This window comes from Panthera pardus, unplaced genomic scaffold, assembly GCF_024362965.1.
Source record: "Panthera pardus isolate Hobbes unplaced genomic scaffold, ASM2436296v1 HiC_scaffold_12, whole genome shotgun sequence".
In the NCBI taxonomy this organism is placed as follows: domain Eukaryota; kingdom Metazoa; phylum Chordata; class Mammalia; order Carnivora; family Felidae; genus Panthera; species Panthera pardus.
Window position 1 is genome coordinate 34,177,794 of NW_026526677.1, and position 19,928 is coordinate 34,197,721.

The following is a 19,928-nucleotide window of genomic DNA, read 5'->3' on the forward strand; positions in this document are numbered from 1 at the left end:
ACTGTGTTTGCCTGCTCATTGGTGCCATAGGCATCTTAAAGAATAACGTCTGTTTGCTTGTTTTTTTTCCCATTTCTGATAACCTCGCCTCTCAGTTGACTTGGAACAATGTTTCACAGATAGAAGAAACATTCTAAACATCATGATGATCAGACAGTCACAAGGAGGCTGATGAAGTAACAGGGTAAACAAACTCCTGATTTGTAAAGATAACCTAAGAGTTACTGGCACAAAATACCGATCACATTTAACAAAACAAAACGAAAGAGGGATGGAGAAATTTGACACAAGCATTTATTCTTACATCTATTTATCAAAGTTGGTCTCATTTATGATGGTAATATTTAAATTGTGCCAAATTTCTTCACTGATGCTTTTGTGGTGACTAATGAAGGGATTTTCAACACTAATCCAAGCCAAACCAAATCAAACATCAGAGAAATATATATTCAAGGGTGTGATTATTAGACTTGCAGAGACAATGAAAACAAGTCATTCCCCTGTGTTAACCTGCAAATTTCTTTTACAAAGCCATTCCCACTTTAATCAATAGGAAACAATGAAAAAAAAAGTGGGCTTGGACTGAGTCAGAATTTGTCTTGGAACATATCAAACAGGGATGCTATTTGGTGTTGAATAACCAAACTCAGATGCTTTGAAGAGTGCACAAAATCACTTTGTTTGAGGGATGGTCGGATTGCTGCAGCCAGGTTTTTTTTTTTTTTTCTTTTTTAAACTGAACTCTAGCCCAGTTCTTCCTCTGTGGAAGAACTACAGTTTCAATGAGGTATTCTCTGCCTCCATGTTGTTATAAAAAACCTGCATATAGTCAGCTATGCTCTTAAAATACTTTCATATGGTTGTCTCATGCACTCATCAAAGAATTCTGTCAACCAGACAGCATAATCGAACTTTACAGATGAAAAAAACAAGGCTCAGTGAGTTTAATTAACCGGTTCAAATTATCACAACTAGGAAGGAGTGGAACTAGAATTCAAATCTTGGTCCATTCCATGCTCTCATGCAACCATGCTGCCTTTCAATAAAAATGTAAAATGAGGCAATAAACCCCTAAAGGTTAATGTTACAGTTCAGATTGTTTTTAAAAAATGTTTGATAATATACATGAATATGATGTCTACATATAACTTTCCACCTTTAAGTCCTTAAAGATGTGTATTAAGCTGTGTGCCCTCTTATACTCTCCAGCACAATATGCATTAATATTGAAAGGAAATGCAAGGTTTTAGACATAATGCTTTCAAGTGACTTATTGACAGTTTAGTTTGTATTACCTTAGACAATTTTGCCTTGGATTCAGAATTATCTTTGGGAACAAAGTCTTTAATAAGCCGAGATCGGTCATAATTAGCATGTTCTGATTCATCCATGTAATCCTTATCTTTTCCTAGGGCTAGAAAAGAGAAAGAGAAAATTACATCCATTTTTATACTTCTTCCTTTTCTTTCTCTTTAAATGTACTAATCTCTCTTTTATTCATGTTTTCCAAGGGTTAGCCAAGTATAACTCTCTTATGACCATTTGGCCAAAATGTAAGCTAAAAAAAAAAAAAAGAAGAAAGAAAAGAAATAACATGACAGCTTCTCTGTTAGTGGATTAACACTGATGCTACAGTAACTTTCATAAGAATTAAATGCATCTCTACTGTTCAATGTACTTAAGCTTTGAAAATAACATTAGAATCACGCAAGCTCATCACCTCTTTTGAACTTGAAGACAAAGATATTTCTAAGAATTCAACAGATTCCCAAACATTTATTTGCTTAATTAAAAACTGTATGAATTTTGAAATTCAATAGATTCCCAAACATTTGTTTGCTTAATTAAAAACTGCATGAATTTTGAGAATTTGTTTTCTTAAAAGTTGGAAAGTTTTCTAAATGTGAATTTGACTGGAGAGTGACAGAAGCTCTGAAAAATTATGGAAGAAAGTCTAACAAACGTTACAAGAAAATCTTTTTAAAAATATTAGGAGATTGAAATGAAACTACAACTAGAAAAAAAGGAGAGGACATTAAAAATAATTCCTATCAGAATTACAAAAAGAGTAAGACCCCGTAATATCAACCACGTGTAAGAGCATATATGAACAATGAAGAAGCTATAGTCAAGGTAAAAAAGTACAAAACAAGAAGCCTCTATGGTGACTGCAAGTACAACCAAGAACTGTGACATGCCTCACAAAATCTGCATTCCATAGGACACAAGCCTCTCTTCAAATTCAAAAACAGAATCGTACATATTTAGCTTTTTCAAATAAATCAAAATATTTTGGAGAGAGTTATTCAATTCCATCTGTTGACACCCACGAAACATAAACTTTGACATAGACAGCCATGTATAATGCTTTAAAGAGTTCAATCATTTGACTTAGTATTGTAACAGAATAAAAAATTATTTATTATACATGCATTAATTTCTTTTATTAGTAATGCATAAAATCTGTGCATATGTTATACTATGCACAGCCAGAGTATCGGAATCTTAGCAATGGTATGAATTAAGATTGGACAGGTAATATTATGTCTTAGTATGTCATTAATTGCCACTTATGTTAAAATGTTCTAAGCACTTACAGTTTCACCTAGATCTATTAAAAAGAGCTAACTGATGGTTAACATTTGTTGAGTACATATGAAGAGCCAGAAACTTTACAGGTATTATTTCCTCTAATCCTTATAACAACTGTACAAAGTGGGTATGCTTTTTTTACCTACATTTACTAGTAAATTAAGGCAGATGGAGATTAAATATTGTGTCAAAGTCACTAACTCAATAAGGAGTGCATCTAGAACTGAAACATATCCAGATTTGACTCCAAAGCTGATGCTCACAAATATACCATAATGTTTTCCCTACATTTATGTAGATTACATTTGATTCATTTAACAACTATTTATCAAACACTTATGATATGCCAGACATTGTTCTAAGAGTTGGAAATATAGCAGCAAACAGAATTCTGCCTTCATGGGACATTCAAGTACAAGAAGAAAATGATAAATAACACAAATTAAGAAAACAGTAAGTATGTTTTCTGGTGAGTGCACTGGAAAATATACATTAGAAAGGAAGGATGTAAGTGTCAAAGGTGGGGAGAGGGATGCTAGTTTAGACAGAGAAACTAGGTAGGAGTTATTGCAATAATCAGGTAGAAAGGATATGGTTTGGGCCAGGGTGGTATCAAGATGGAGAAATGATCAAACTGAAGATGTATTTTTTAAGGAAAAGTTAACAGAGTTCTATTGGGTGTGACATATGAAAGAGAAAAGTCAACAATAGTCCCAATGGTTTTGTTCCGAGCACTGGGAAGGGTGCCATATTATTTTCACATATTATTCGATTAAATCCTTTACAGGTATTATTTCTAGACTTTGTTACTGATGAGGAAATGTAGCAGTTACCTAGAATCTTACATTTGGTGTGTGGCAATAGAGTTCCAGAAATCGGGCTCTAACCTTACATTTCTAGCCACTATGTAATACCGCTTCTTGTAGTATTTGGAGAGATGATGATTTAGGAAACTTTGAAGTAATAAAATATTCACAATTAAAAAAAAATGGGGTCACATAAAAATTGTAATATATTTGTTGAATGAAAAAAGGTAGAGTCTCTAATTATAAGCATAATTTTCTATCCTCCTAAAGTTGACAAGGATGGAGATAAATATTAGTATCCCAATAGATAAAGATAAAAATTGTAAGCAGACAAGAAATGAAAGATGAGATAAATTTGGTAAAAACTTATTTATTTTTATGTGGTTTAATACTTTCAATGACCAAAAACTTAAAATAAAAAAGGTACTATTTTATGCAAGTACAGAAATATTCTTTTGCATCTTTCATTTTTTAAAATGTTTTATTATTTATTTTTGAGAGAGAGAGAGAGAGGGACAGAATGTGAGCAGGGAGGGACAAAGAGAGAGGGAGACACAGATCCAAAGCAGGCTCCAGGCTCTGAGCTGTCAGCACAGAGCCTGATGCGGGACTCAATATCACAAGCTGTGAGATCATGACCTGAGCCGAAGTAGGATGCTTAACCAACTGAGCCGCCCAGGCACCCCATTGCATCTTTCATTTTTAATAAAAATATCCAGGGGCATCTTGGTGGCTCAGTTGACTAAGCCATCTGACTTCAGCTCAGGTCATGATCTCAAGGTTCGTGGGTTCGAGCCCCACGTTGGCCTCTGTGCTTACAGCTCAGAGCCTGGATCCTGCTTCAGATTATGTGTTTCCTCTCTCTGTGTCCCTTCTCTGCTCCCACTCTGTCTCTCTCTCTCTCTCTCAAAAATAAATAAACACAAAAAAATTAAAAAATATATATCCAGATGCTAGGGAAACTGATAATAGTCATTTGTTTTCTGAACCAATATAAATTGGTAAAACTTTTGGAACAAAGTATGTCAATATGTTTTAAGAGCACAACTGGAGAGGAATCTTAAAATGATCTAAAAGAAAAAAAATCTATGTTCACAAGAATGTTCTCCCAAGTCTATGCATAATAAAATACAGGAACAATTACCATTTTAATAAATAGCAACTCCATTCTTCCAATTACACAGGCCAAAATCATGACTCCTCATTTTCTCTTATACCTAATGTCCTATCCTTGAGTAAATTTTGTTGACTGAGCATGAAGTATCATTTATTTTTCTGCTTTGTTTTACTCCTTAGCATCTATCAGTATTGAACATGCAATATGTTTTTATTTATCTTCATTTACTATGTATTTCCCTCACTAGGGTATTTGAGGGCCAGTTTTTTGCTTTGTTCATTTTTCTTGTCTTTTTCGTTCACTGTTTTGTCCTTAACGTCCAGAACAAGGTCTGACCTGCCATTGCCATTCAATAAAATTTGCTGAATGACTACGGGATTTAAATGTCCATCATTCTTGTCTGAACTACCTTCAAATTATATCTAGAAGTTGATAATTTACAACCATTGTAGTTTCTTAACCTAAACCACCACTCTTTCTTGGCAGAAGTCTGTGAGAATCTCCTAACCAGGCTTCCTATTTCTATATCTTGCTACTATCACATGATAGCCAGAGGGGCCCTTTCAAAGCTTAAGTTAAATTACATTAAACTTCTACTCAAAACCTTCCAATAGTTACTTAGCTCCAAGTAAAAGTCATATCTACATCATGGCACCCTGGGTAAGCACCATCCTTGATGTTAAGTATGCTCTCACCACAGAGCCTTTGTACTTGCTCTTTTCTCTGCCAGGAATGCTCAATCCCTACTGCAGCCAAGCATCTGCTCATGTCACAGCCTCAGAGAATCTGAGTGGTCCATGACCACTGTTTCTAAAATAAAACCTCCCATACTTCTTTGTCTCCTCATAAGTCTTTATTACTTTTATCAGCACTTGACGTAGAATAACACACACACACACACACACACACACAAAATAATGCATGGTATATATGTACATATATATCAGCACTTGATATTAAGTTATAGCATAGATATATAAGATATATGAATGCTATATATACATGTATATATACACAAATAAACATTTTTACATGCATATATATGTTTGTATCCATATAAGAAACAGGAAGAGTATATAGATATAGATATAGATATATACACACACACATACACACATACATACATACATATAATACTTACAACTCATTAATAAGAAGGCAAATAACCCAATTTATAAATAGGCAAAGGATCTGAATAGACATTTTTCCAAAAAAAGATATACAAGTGGCCAATAATCACATGAAAAGATGGTCAACATCATTATTACCAGGGACATATAAATCAAACCCACAATGAGACCACTTCACACTTACTGGGATGGCTATAATAAAAAAGATGGGGGCATCTGGGTGGCTCAGTCAGCTGAGTGCCTAACCCTTGATTTTAGCTCAGGTCATTATCTCATAGTTCATGAGTTCGAGCCCTGCATTGGGCTCTGTGCTGACAGTGCAGATCCTGCTTAGGATTCTTCCTCTCTCTTCCCTTCTCTCGCTTGTGCTCTGTCTCTCAAAAAAAATAAAAACATTAAAAAAAATGGACAATAACAACCATTGGTGAGCATATAGAGACATCAAGCCCTCATACACTGTTGATGGGAATGAAAAATAGTGCAGTTGCTGTAGAAACCAATCTGGCAGTTGTTCAAAAGTTTTAACATAGTTACTATATGATTCCCTATACTACTCCTAGGTACATTCTCAACATAAATGAAAATATAAATTCTCAAAAAATTTGCAGTATTATTCATAATAGCCCCCAAAGCAAAAGCAATCCAAATATTCATCAACTGATGGATGAATGAATGAACCATACAATGGTATATTATTCAGCAATAAAAACGAACGAAGTATTGATTAGTGCTAAAACATGGATGACCGCCTGGATACATTAGGCTAAGTGAAAATGTTAGTCACAAAAGACCAAATATTATGTGATTCCATTTATATGAACTGTCCAGAATAATCTATAAAAACAGAGAGTAAATGAGGCTTGGGGAGTTGGGGTAAGAATAATAGGTGACTGCTAATAGGTATGGGGACTCCTTTTATGGTGATGAAAATATTCTAAAATTGGTTATGGTGATGAGTGCACACCTCTGTGAATATACTAGAAATCATTGAGTTGTAGACTTAAAATGGGTGAATTCTATGGTATGTGAACGATGTCTCAATACGGCCACTATATGAGGAAAAAAAAACAAGATTCTGAAAGCTTAAACAAATCATTTAATATGTTGAAGTAGGGAGCCCAATGTAATAAAAAGTCCAAAATAATAAAAACAACTAATAATGATTTCGGTGAGCCCAAATTAATCCTGGTTATGTCATTTATTAGATTAAAGGCAGTGGGTCAGTGAAAGTTTCTTACTCTGAAAATCTGGGATAATAACATCTTCCAAGAATTAAATGAAATAATCTATGTGATTTGTACACATAAGGTATTGAAGAAATTCATATTCTTTTCCTTCGATCTTTCTCTAAATTTATAATTCTAGTAATTAGGAATATACAAAACCAATTATTTATTTGGGGGCTACAAAAAAAGTCATATCATCTATTTTAAATGGACAGTAACGTAATTAACTGAGTATACCAATGAACAATTTAAAATCTAATCTAAAAATCCCTTTTTCAATCATCAGTAATATAATTTATGATGAAAACTTTTATTGAGACAAGTGAGAATCCATTAACTCTTCCAAGTTTTGTTTACAAACCAACATCGGCTCAAAACTCAAGGGGACCAATCGGGATAGGAGCTTCCTATGGCTGCAGCATAAACCTTAGAGCCATTTCCAAGAGTGTAATTTTAACCGACAAAGTATTCCAGCTCAATTCTTCTTTATTTTAATGCCATTTCATTACTTTGCTACATTGTAATATAACTGCTGGAGTATCTGGAAATGGATAAGGTAACTGTTAGGCAATTTTAAACATGTGTGAGTGATCTTATTAGATGGCCTCCACTTACTTCCACCTGTGCAACCTTCTCATACGTGGCTAATGATAGTGTGTTCCAGGATTGCCAGAGTAGTTGGGGCCGAAGATTAAAATAATAATAATAATAATAATAATAATAATAATAATAATGGCTTAAGGTTATTTCAAAAATTTTTTTTAATGTTTATTTATTTTTGAGAGAGACAGAGACAGAATACGAGTGGGTTAGGGGCAGAGAGAGAGGGAGACACAGAATCTGAAGCAGGCTCCAGGGTCTGAGCCTTCAGCACATAGCCTGACACGGGGCTCAAATTCAACGAGCTGTGTGATCATGACTTGAGCTGAAGTCACACTCTCAACCAACTGAGTCACCCAGGCACCCCAAGGTTATTTTTATTCTTTATAATTTATATACAAATTTATATACATTAAAACCATTGAGTTGTACATTTAAAATTGGTGAAATGTAAGGTATGTGAATTATCTCAATAAATTATATTATATTTAAAAAATATATATAATTAAAATTATATTAAAAAAAAGATTCTCAAAGCTTAAAAAATTATTTAATATGTTGAACCAGGGAGCCTGATACAGTGAAAAGAGAACTAATAATGATTTTAGCAAAACCAAATCAGTTTTCATATTAATTAATTTTTAATTAACATGAATATTCCCAATGTGCATTCTCTTTACTTGTATCTCACAAAAGCTCTTAATTCATTTCTGTTCAATCCCAATTTACCTTATAAGAAAAATATCAAACTGCAATATTGAGATCTCCATTTCATAAATCAGGAACCTGAGGCACAGTGTATACCTTTCTACTGAATGATATAGTTCCTGAAACTGGATCTTCTGACTGCTAATAAGTTCCATGACTTTAAAAATTATTAGTCTACTGAAGTGTCCTATGAAGAATAAACCTAATGGTCCATGTATGGTCTACTTAGTGCTTAGAACATGGTGGTAATGAAGATCCAGACTTATTCTTTATAGTCCTTCGCTGCCTACTTCTTCCTACACTAGCAATGTTCTAAAGTCCTGACACTAGCTGGTCACGGTGAGGTAGTGCCACCCCTCACCCCACAACTAGGCAGATCTTGAAGATAAACTGCTTTCCACTGTGTCAATGTGCCAGTGTTTATTCTATCCACATCCATTGTTCCATACATTCACCTAATCATCAATTTTCCATCTATCTACCACTGAGTAGACAGTATCTATTAGGCAATATGAATAAGACAGATATAAATAGCAATTATCATCTGGTGAACTGAGTATAATAGTATTATAATCAAAGTGCTATAATAATAGAAAGTAGGAAGCATCTAAATGGGTATTTGGGAGGACTTCCTGTAAAGATAATGTTAGAAAGGCATTCTCCTACTGCTTAAGAAGAGTCATAGCTATTAGGTCTTTAAGTGCTCTGCAAAAAGGTTTGTCAACACAACTTACATCAAAAAGAGGAACACAGATTAGGTTTTCTGTGAGAAAACCGATTCCTAACAGGTGAGAAAAATCACAGCTATGAATGACATCATGGAAAGCAAAGTAGTAATGGAGAGCAGATTCTCCAAAGATATGTGTGTCAATATTCTCCTTGTATTTCATCCATTCATCTATCCTTCCAATGATGCTAAAAATACTCTTTGAGTACCTACTCTGTATAAGGTACTGTTTCTGATTCTGGGCTACAGGCACCAACAAGACTCACAAAGTCTCCTCTGGAAAAGGGAAGAGGGAAAAAATAAATCTTATTAATTCCTGATAAGACCTCCTGAATCAAGATCAGGTGACACAAAGTGAAGCTTGTATGAATCCAGTTTCTATCAGCATAGGGCCTTGGGGTAAGTGCAAGCTCATTATGAACAAACAAAAGAGGGCTGGTTGGCTACAGCACTGTGAGTCAAACGAAGTTTTAGCAAGTGCTCTAGAGAGATCAGGCCCATATCCTGTAAGGTCTCTGAAGGCTACAGTGAGGAGTTTACATTTTACATGTTATGGGAAACAGGGAGGATTTGAGTAGAAAAATGATGAGATTTAATTTCCCTTTTATGAAAGCTTCTTGTAACTGCTCTATGGAAAATAGACCATAATGAGACAAACATTGGAACAGAGACAATTAGGAAGATATTGGGCTGATCTACCAAGAGACGTGGCAGACTGGACAAGGTGTGGCCTGGATACAGCACTTGCAGCAGCAAGAGCTGAGGTGCGTCAGATTCTGAATGGAATTTGAAAACTGAGTCAAGAGGACTTACTTAATGGGGTTAATAAACAATTGAAACGATTGTAATTCCCTTAATTCTGTAATCCTGAACTAGGTTGGTAACATTACTACAAAGTTCCTTTCTACTCCGTCTGAAGATGAAATGCTATTTGAAAAAAAAAAATTAAAACTTAGTGGAGATCATCTAATACTACAGAATGAAAGTAAAATCGTCCTATACTCATTTGACCATAACTGTTTTAAGAAATAAAATGAACATTCCACCAAGCTGAACTATTGAGCTCATAGAAAACAAATATCTTACCACTCTAGTATAAACCACTTCCTAAGGGACTCATTTCATAACATTAGCAAACTGTTTATTTTACAAGATTAGATGGATATATGTTTTGGTTGGTTGGACTCAAATTATGTTGGTTTTAATAAGCCCCAATTATATCATGTTGAAGTTATCTGATTTTGCTGCAGCATGAGTGTGGGCAGAATCAAGCATCAGTTACTTGTCAGTATGGATTTTTCTGTCTTTGTCATTTTACAGAATACTAACAACAGAAAGGGTGGGTGATGATGGCAGGGCTTCCAGGACTGATAGACAAGAGTATCATTACATCAAGATTCCAAATTCATTGTTACATGGATCAGCACTTTCCAGAATAATTGTGTGTGTGTGTGTGTGTGTGTGTGTGTGTGTGTGTGAATCTGTCTGTCTGTCTATGTAGGTGGGGGCACAGGGTGAAATGGTGCCCGGGCTTTGAAAGCTGCTCTATGAAAAGTAGAATTAAAGAAAAACCAAATTCTATCTAAACCTCCCAACCTGCTTAGCTTTCTTTTTTTTTTTTTTTTTAATGTTTATTTATTTTTGAGACAGAGAGAGACAGAGCACGAACAGGGGAGGGGCAGAGAGAGAGGGACACACAGAATCTGAAACGGGCTCCAGGCTCTGAGCTGTCAGCACACAGCCCGACACGGGGCTCGAACTCACAGACTGTGAGATTATGACCTGAGCCGAAGTCGGATGCTTAACTGACTGAGCCACCCAGGCGCCCCCCTGCTTAGCTTTCTTCAATCATCTCGCAAATATATTTTGCCATGCAGTGTTACCCCCATCTTTCGCCGCTCACAGCCTCATGCTTAATAACATCTTGCAGAGCTACTGTTCTATGGACATCGCTAACCACTTTTCACCTCAAAGGACTGACTGTGTGCCTACTGTGATGGTTAAGGTTTGAGAAAATGAGGGATTAAGACTTCCTGGGTTGGAATCTCAATTCTCCCTTGGCTAGATATATGGCATTTGGCAAGTGATTTTATCTCTTGGCCAGATTCCTCAGCTATAAAAAGAGGTTAATTGGGGCGCCTGGGTGACTCAGTCGGTTGGGCGACTGACTTCAGCTCAGGTCATGATCTCACAGTCTGTGAGTTCGAGCCCCGCATCGGGCTCTGTGCTGACAGCTTGGAGCCTGTTTCAGATTCTGTGTCTCCCTCTCTCTCTGACCCTCCCCCGTTCATGCTCTGTCTCTCTATGTCTCAAAAATAAATAAACGTCAAATAAAAAAATTAAAAAAAAAAGAGGTTAATAATAGTACCTAATCAAAAGAATTGTTATGAGAATTAAGTGAGATAATGCAGGTAGAGAGTTGTATAATAAGTGTTCAGTAAATTATTGCTATTCCATTCTGCCTTAAAAATCACTGGTTAGTGAAGATCTCTCCGAGCCCAGAAAAATTGGGGTGAAAGATAAGGTTACAAGTGAGTGAATAAAGCAATGGGCAAATATTGTTGAACCTCTATGATACCATGCTAGGAGTGTGATGGAGTTATGTCTCTTCATTTATTTCAATAATCATGCAAAGTATCGATCATTAATTCCAATTTACAAATGAGACTACTGAGGCTCAGACTGTTTAATAATATGCCACAGTGACACAGCTAGTAGATACAACAATGAGAATTTGGCCAATGTCTGGCTGAGAAAGCAGCATTTCATTCATATATACTACAAATCCTGTTAGGCAAACTTAGTGAAAATGTCCAGGTCTGAATCAATAGAATCATGAATGTTCCTTCCTCCATAGCTATCATTGGAACAGTGAGAAATACTCATCCTCAATGGAACTGACTACATGCAGTTAACCCTGCCACAGTATTGATCTTCTCTCATGGGGCAATTCAAAGTAGTTCACTTAAAAAAAACACACACAGCTATTAATTAGATGCATCAGTCAGTTTCCAAAAAATTGTATCAGAGCCTGTTGGCACTTAGAAATGCGTTAACCCACCCAGAAGCTGGCAGTCTGCACTCTAAAAGCAAAATTAGAAAATGTAACTTTGTTGAATTTAAAAGAGAGTATGTATTGCTAAAATACTCATGCTTTATTTAATTACACTCTTTGTATATTTGACATCGTTTTGCTGGATCTTTTCTGAAACACGATAAAATCATTCATATTTTAGATATGCAGCTGACTCTAAAAGGGTACTTTCCAGCCAGGTGTTACATCCAGATGGATTCCTGGAATGCTTGGTGATACCACCATCAGCCAGAGCTTCATTCTCACCTTCACTGTAAAGGCAAATACCTTGTATGTAAATGCTTTAATCCCGTTAGAAGCTGTGATGTTTCTTTAAATGGAATAAATGGTACATTGACGCTGGGGGTGCTAAAATATTGACTATGGGGTACAATGCCTGGAGAGACAGGAACGCAAGTCAAGTGTGTAGATTCATTGGGATACACTGGAATGACGAGGAAAGAAACACAGAGTTAGGACACCCAATTACATTAAGCATTTAGTGACAGTGTTAACATGTGTGATGGCAACCTATCAAAATAAGATGCATAGAATTGAATGGAAAGGTTTGCATGGCCAGAGTTATTGTTAAGCTATTAACTAGTATTAATTTGGGAGAATTATTAGTGAAAGATGCTTTGCAAACTGTTATCATCTGTATGGATGTTTTGGACAAGGTTTTTGCTCTTGTTTTTGTCTTCTTATTGGAAAATAACAATAGTCACCATTTTCAGAATTAATTACTCTGGGAAAGACCTTTGTACTCTGATAGAGTGCATTTGTTCTTATGAAAAGTTCTTTTTGATATTGATGTTGTATATGAAAGGAACCTGCTAGTGGTTGTCTTCCTTTAATTAGGAAACTGAACAAGTCAGCACCGTTTCTATGCCACACACACAAAAGTGAGTATTATAAGAAACATGACTAATTTGCAGTAATTCAAAATGCTATGATAAATGACACAGCTCATTGTTTGAAAAATTATGAAAAAGTACCTTAAGGATGTCCTTAGAGAGAAATCAGGATACATGTTTCAGGCTAGAAATTCTTCATTCTGGCTACCTTTAAGAGTTATCTGGGGTGTAGTTAAAATTATAGATCCTGAATTCACTTCAGACCAATTAAAACTGATTCTCTGGAGCTCCCAGCTGACTAGAATGTGCAGCCAGAGTTGAGAATCACTGATGTAGGCAATGCAGCCAGGCCACCGATATGCTCACTACTGAAAATCTAGGATTAACTTTCTGAAGGTTATAAATAAATTCACGCTGAGGTTGTAAAATAAGTGTTGGAGCAGAGTGATGTCAGTAATGTCCTGACTTTATTTTCTTTCTATTTAGTTTATGAAAAAGAAAAGCCCCGGTGTAAAGGTACTGCTCATGTAACAAGGCCAGCAAGCTACAGATCTGAATGTAAATCTGACTCAAATGAAATAAATCTTGCATGATAATAGCAAAGGGCAAAAGAGAAGGTTAAGTAAAATTGTCTCTGTTATAGGAAAAATAAATAAAAATTATATTGACTCCCAACAGAGGGTCAGGATAGAATCTTTCAGTATTACTGTTATTCCAAATACTGGGTGACTATCAACCAGTTTCAAATTTCAGTTTTGAAAGCTATCCATAGAATTGTGTGTTATTCTGACTGAAATACGAGCAATTTTCTCTACTTACCAAAAAAATTCTGATGTGAGTTTTTTCTTTACATATTCTTATTATATAACATCTGTTTATGTTGTTTAGAGAAAACAAGACAATATAGGCAGCAAGAGGAAAGAAACAAGCACAAATGATCTTACTGTATGGAGACATGCACTCTTAGCTGGCATATTGGTATATTTCTGTCTAGCTATTTTCCAATACGCTTTTAACTAAAATGAGAGAAAGTCTGTATTTATATTTCAGCTATTTTCCCCCACTCAGCAACATGTCATGAAATGTTCAATAGTACAATTACCAGAATATTCAATTTTCTTCCATTCCTAATTCTTATCAAGAAAGCTGTGAGGAAAAATGTTTTTTTTTTTCATTTATGATACTATTTTTTTGGGGGGGGGATAGATTTTTAAATGTAAAACTGTATTGAGTCTCTAAGATAAGTGCTCTATAGGTTTCATTCTTTGGCTCATCCTTAAAGAGCTGTTCATCATCAACTTGTTAGCAAAGAAACAAAGATCAAGATGGCTGAATGAGCTTTCAAGTACATTGACTATTCCTTGCTCTGGAGACTTCATTAACATGATAATAAATAACTTTCAAAAAGTTGCAACAGTTGCCAGTGTTCTTTTATTCTTAAATGTAAACAGATGAACAAAGATCACCAGAAACTCTTGGAAATTCTACAGCCTAAAAGAGAATGACTAATTCAAGTAGTCAGAAAAATGGATCTCAGCCACAGTAGACTTAACCTTAAAAATCAAAGGAAAACTTAAGATAATCACAAGTGTAATTAGAGAGATTAGAGATGTTGTGTTCATGAAACACAATAAGATGCTCTGAAAAAGCTACATTCTGAAAACAAAAAAGACTCTTGGAAATCAAATATACATATATGACCTCACCCTTCCCCCAACACACACACACACACACACACACACACACACACACACACACACAGAAATGAAAAGTCATTTGGAAAGTGCAGGAAATCTTCCACAACTGAGGCAGAGGCAGAAATTAAAACCATGAGATGAAAACAAATGCACACACATACATGTACCCACACCAAAACATTATGTTGTATAATTTTGTAACACACAAAAATATAGTAAAAATGCACAGAGAGAAGAAAAAAAATCACTGACGAACAACAATCAGACAGCAATTGAGGTTTTAGCAGTAACAATGGATGCTAGATGGCAGTGAATCAGTCTCCAGATTTTGAGGAAAATGATTTTTTAATGTTTATTTATTTATTTATTTTAAGAGGTGGGTAAAGAGAATCCCAAGCAGGCTCCACACTGTTAGTGAAGAGCTCATTGTGGGACTTGACTGCCAGATCTGTGAGATCATGAAATCATCGCTTGAGCCACCCAGGAACCTTGAGGAAAGTGATTTTTAGCCTAGAACTTTATAACTAAGAAAATAAAATGAAATTTAAGAGTGAACTGAAGTCACTTCAAACATACAGTAACTTAGAAAGTTTGCATCTCACATGAGCCTGCAGAGGTAATTGCTTAAAGATATACTCAAAAAAATGAGATTGAAAAGTAAGAAAGAAGAGTATGTGGGAAATTAGAAACTGGACTGAATCCCATAATCCAATGAGAAGCCAGTGAACACCAAGAACTTTTTAAAGAAGAAGAATGAGATAAAGATATAAAAATAAGAATCTGGAACATATGGGAATATTTAGAAGATGAGGTGTTTTCTCCTCTCAACAAGAAAAAAAGCCCAGAATCTAGGAAAATAAAACTAACTAAAGTTCGTGGTACAAAGAAGAAAGTTTAATGTGGCATGATTTTGAGTAATAGATGGAGGGCTGGAAAGGGGAAACAATTCGACCTTGACTCTAGGGATACTCAAGAGTGGCACAGAGGTCATAACAACTTGGAACTGCCAAAGCATTGTTTGCCAAGAGACAAGAGATATCATTAAAATGTGAGAGAACACGATATAAAGGTATAAATATACTATTTAAAGCTACAAATTTAATCGGCAGAGAGATCTAAAATTTTAAATGGCAATATAACTACGACAATTTGAAAGGTTATGCAAAATCTTCATCTGACACAACAGGGGATTAACAGATACTGCTGAAATTTGAAACAATCTAGAAATAACAGTATTAATGTGCTTATTCACAGAGAATTGAAAGAAAGTGTCAAAAAATTCTGGGTTATGAGAATTGTTCGTTACAAATCTTCTTCTACTACTTGAATTTCAAACTGTACCTGAAATAGCTTAGTCATTTTTTCACCTTAGATTGTTATACTCACCCATCAAATACTAAAGACCAAGCATGCATCTTTTTCTTTAAAAATAATGTTCTAGATTTGAAGAAGGCAGCTTACCTTTGGAGAGGGGATAAAGGAGTAGGAAATACTAGAAATCAACTTACCCAAGCAAAAGTCACTGAGGTCAGCGAAAGAGCATTTGAGCACAGAGTCTTTGTTATCCTCCTCAGCATTAACTGGAAAAAGAAAAAAAAAGACATACATTGTTTTGGGAAATAGAAACATTAACGTTTAGAAAAATGACCATGGTGGCTGATGTCCAAATGATAGCCAAACATAAAGAAGCTTTTTTAAGTTAACGAGTTGAAATTGATTAATTAAAATTTCACTCAATAAGAGAAATAACTCAATATAGAGATATATTATATTATCTATATATTATATATCTATATATTATATCTATTATTGAGATATTTCTCAATAATTATTGAGAATATTGAAAATATTGAATATTGAGAATATTGAAAATATTGAAAATATTATTGAGAAATATCTCAATAACAGATATATCTCTATTATATTTTAATACCTTCATTTTCTTGAGTAATTAGCTACTAGAAAAGTAGTTATTGGACATGGATGTAAGCTACTTATAATTGGTAGTGATTTCACAATATTATTAAAAAGAGAATCTTGGTATTTTCAAGTTATCCAGAGGAAGAAATACCCCCAAGGAATCACAAAGGAATGCATTCTCATGAGACAAAAGTATGGGATGGGAAAATAAAAACATACCTCACCCGCTGAATGACAGAGGGCTTGGTTGTACTTTGACTCTTGGCTTTTGTGAAAAGGAATTGTCTAAAAGCATAATGGTGTCTCAGATTGGCAGATGTGTGGAGAAGGGTGACCAGGGTGGCCACATAGTCTCATTAATGCGGAATTTAGCTGGCACTTCCCTGTATTTCAGCCCTTTTAATATCTATGACTTCAGTGCCAACATCTGATTGCTAACACTTGTCCAACCATATCTTCCCGCAGCCAAATCTTCATTGCTTTACTGTCAATATTACATAAAGTTTTTAGTCTTTCTTTTTAGGAAACTGATTTTATTATTGCTGACATATTCTACTCAGTTACTGGTTATAAATTCTCACGAGAAATGATAATGACCTAGCAATTTAGGTAGATGGTCTGTCTGGTCCTGCAAACAGAAAATATTAGGTCCAGGTTCCCATACGGTTGGCTACTTTCAAGGCAAGGAAGAAGCAAAAACACATCTGGCCAACCACTGGCCTCCCATTAACTAGTGTACTGTTGTTTCTATGCCAGCCTTCTTGCAAAAGAGCTCTAATAAATACTAGTAGAATGTATGAAGGAAAGAAGGAATGGCTTGAAAACACTCTGCAAGTTGAACAAAAGAACAGGATAGGCGCTCACCTTGCTCTGCTTTGTCAGCGGAGATTAAGGTCACAGAAGTGGGAGCCTGAGATTCACTCTCCGTTGACTGGAAGAGAGAGGTGGATTGGCTCAAACTCTTTGAGTAGGCATAGCTCTGGGCAAGGCAAGGCAGGGATCTCCGGGACGGTTTTAACGAAGTTTCTTTTGTTATCTCACTCTTGCTTACATTCATACCTGCAAATTCAAAATGGCAAGTTTTAGAAGTGAGAAATAATCAGCAAAAGGCAAAAAATACATTTTAATTCTTGTGATGACTGTTTCAGGAAAGTACTCTTGAAAAGCACCACATAGGGACTAGAACTAATTGAGTTCATTTTGTTTATATTTTGTCAGGGAAAGTGAGAGATTTGTCAAACAGTTCTGAGAAATAAACAGATTTCAGCTGACATTTATCATTTTTTAATTTAATTTTTCTTAAGTTTATTTATTTTAGAGAGACAGAGACAGAGTGCAAGGAGGAGATGGGCAGAGAGAGGAGACACAGGATCCGAAGCAGGCTCCAGGCTCTGACTGTCAGCACAGAGACTGCTGCAGGGCTTGAACCCAGAAACCATGAGATCATGACCTGAGCCAAAGTCAGATGCCTAACAGACTGGGCCACCCAGGTGCCCCTGACCTTCTTTCATTTTTTAAAGCTTCTGTAAAACAAAAAAACAAACAAACAAACCTAACCATTTAAATTTCCAAGTAGCAAGTAAATAAACCTAGTACATAAACATTCAAATTACTATTTACTAAACTGAGCCCTTCTTTTTATACCCTATTCTCCCTTAAACATATACATACTACATTTGATTTTCTAATAATCTTACAGATCAGGTATTATTATTTCTTTTTTTTAAGTTTATTTATTTATTTTGTGAGAGAGAGAGAGAGAGAGAGAGAGAGAGAGAGAGAGAGAGACAGACACCTGGGGGGGAGAGGGGACAGACGGAGGGAGAGAGAGAATCTGAAGCAGGCTCCATGCCACCAGCACAAAGCCCAATGCAGTGCTTGAACTCACAAACCATGAACTCAAGACCTGAGTGGAGATACATTCAGATGCCTAACTAACTGAGCCACCCAGGCACCCCCAGGTATTGTTATTTCTTTGGTGATGGGGAATTGAGACTTAGAAAGGAAAAGCAATATGAACTTATGTCACACAGATAAATGAGGAGAAAGGTGTTCATATTCCAAGCTAAAACCACATCAAGGTATGTCTACAAATTAGTTCAAAACTCCTGAACATCATCTATTCACCCCCAAATTCACAATATTGAAATGTAAAGAACATTTAGCAAAGTCCATTCCAGTAGAGGTTAAAACACATAAACAACATAGCTATAAGCACATCTGTTTCTACCAGCCTCCCAATTCACCTGCCCATATGCTGAATCTCTGTATTAATGTGAATTTCTAATGTAGTGATTGAAAAGTGAAAAGGCTAATGCAAATGCATTAGTACACAGAACGTTCAGTTAATGAATGTTACTTATCTTAAATTCAATTTTGAGACTGAGTAAAATCTGGGTCATAATAGGTGTGGGCAAGGGGTGAAGAAAAGGGAAGGTACATTTTCAGTAATTATCATATTTAACATACAAGCAAATTGAACTAAATTCCCCTGAAATTTCTTAGGCCAATAATTGTTTAGCTACTCAATTTTGTAGTCAGTTCACAAATAAACTCCAAATTTCTAAGTAGCTCTTCAAAGAATGGATTCAAATGAAGACACGTAGAGGTACCAGCACGTACTGTTGTTGAGACAAATGAGAAAACTGAGATAGAAATAACAAGGCAATTTTTACAGAGGTTCTACAGAAATAAGACATGGTTGAATGGGTGAAATTCAGATAAACCTGGGTGTGGGGATTTTATCTTTCAGTATTATAAAAATATGTATCTGTTTTCACATTTAGTCTCAGTGTGCAAATTGAATGCGACCTTGAAGGGGACACAAGGAAGAACTGTGAATTGACTGGAAACAGAACACCCTGTCTCTTGATTTTCTGGGACCTTGTCATGACATGAAAAGAAAATACCCTCTTAAAGGGCTGCCTAGGTGGGTCAGTCAGTTGAGCAGCAGACTTGGTCTCAGCTCAGGTCATGATCCCAGGGTTATGGGGTGGAATCCCGTGTTGGGCTGCATGCTGAGTGTGTAGCCTGCTTGGGATTCTCTGTCTCCCTGTGCCCCTCCCCCGCTCATGCCCTATCCTTCTTTCCCTCTCTCTCAAAAATTAAAAGAAAAGAAAAGGGAAGGGAGGAAAGGAGAGGAGAGGAGAGGAGAGAAGACAAGAGAAGACAAGAGAAGAGAAAAGATTCTCTGGAACAGGAATTCCCCAAGGTCCACAGAAAGCATAGTGAAATCCTGCAAAAACACTAGACAATTCTTCTTAAGGACCAACTAGTGTTTTTTACACTACATCCAAGGAATAACATAGGGCAAACCTGTCCTAGTAAGTTTTTATGTCTATATGTCTATTAGTCTTTTGTAATGTGATCTATTTTTTTAAGAAACACCAATGTAGGACACTGTTTCAGTTTCTGGGGCCTGGTTGAGAATAACCTTTTACTCTAGCAGAACATATGAGTAAAAGAATAAATATTTGTG

The 19,928-nt window shown here is 35.6% G+C and overlaps 1 protein-coding gene across 2 annotated transcripts in view; it reads right to left on the reverse strand.

Moving 5' to 3' along the window:
• Positions 1-19,928, reverse strand: part of ANO3 (anoctamin 3) — a 415,128-nt gene that overhangs the window by 166,661 nt on the left and 228,539 nt on the right. For both annotated transcript variants that reach the window (XM_019456559.2, XM_019456561.2), the window contains 3 exons: positions 17,315-17,509; positions 16,039-16,110; positions 1,296-1,414 (listed from right to left, as the gene is read on the reverse strand). In XM_019456559.2, the coding sequence (XP_019312104.1) occupies positions 1,296-1,414; positions 16,039-16,110; positions 17,315-17,509 (386 nt within the window). The remainder of the gene's footprint in view (positions 1-1,295; positions 1,415-16,038; positions 16,111-17,314; positions 17,510-19,928) is intronic.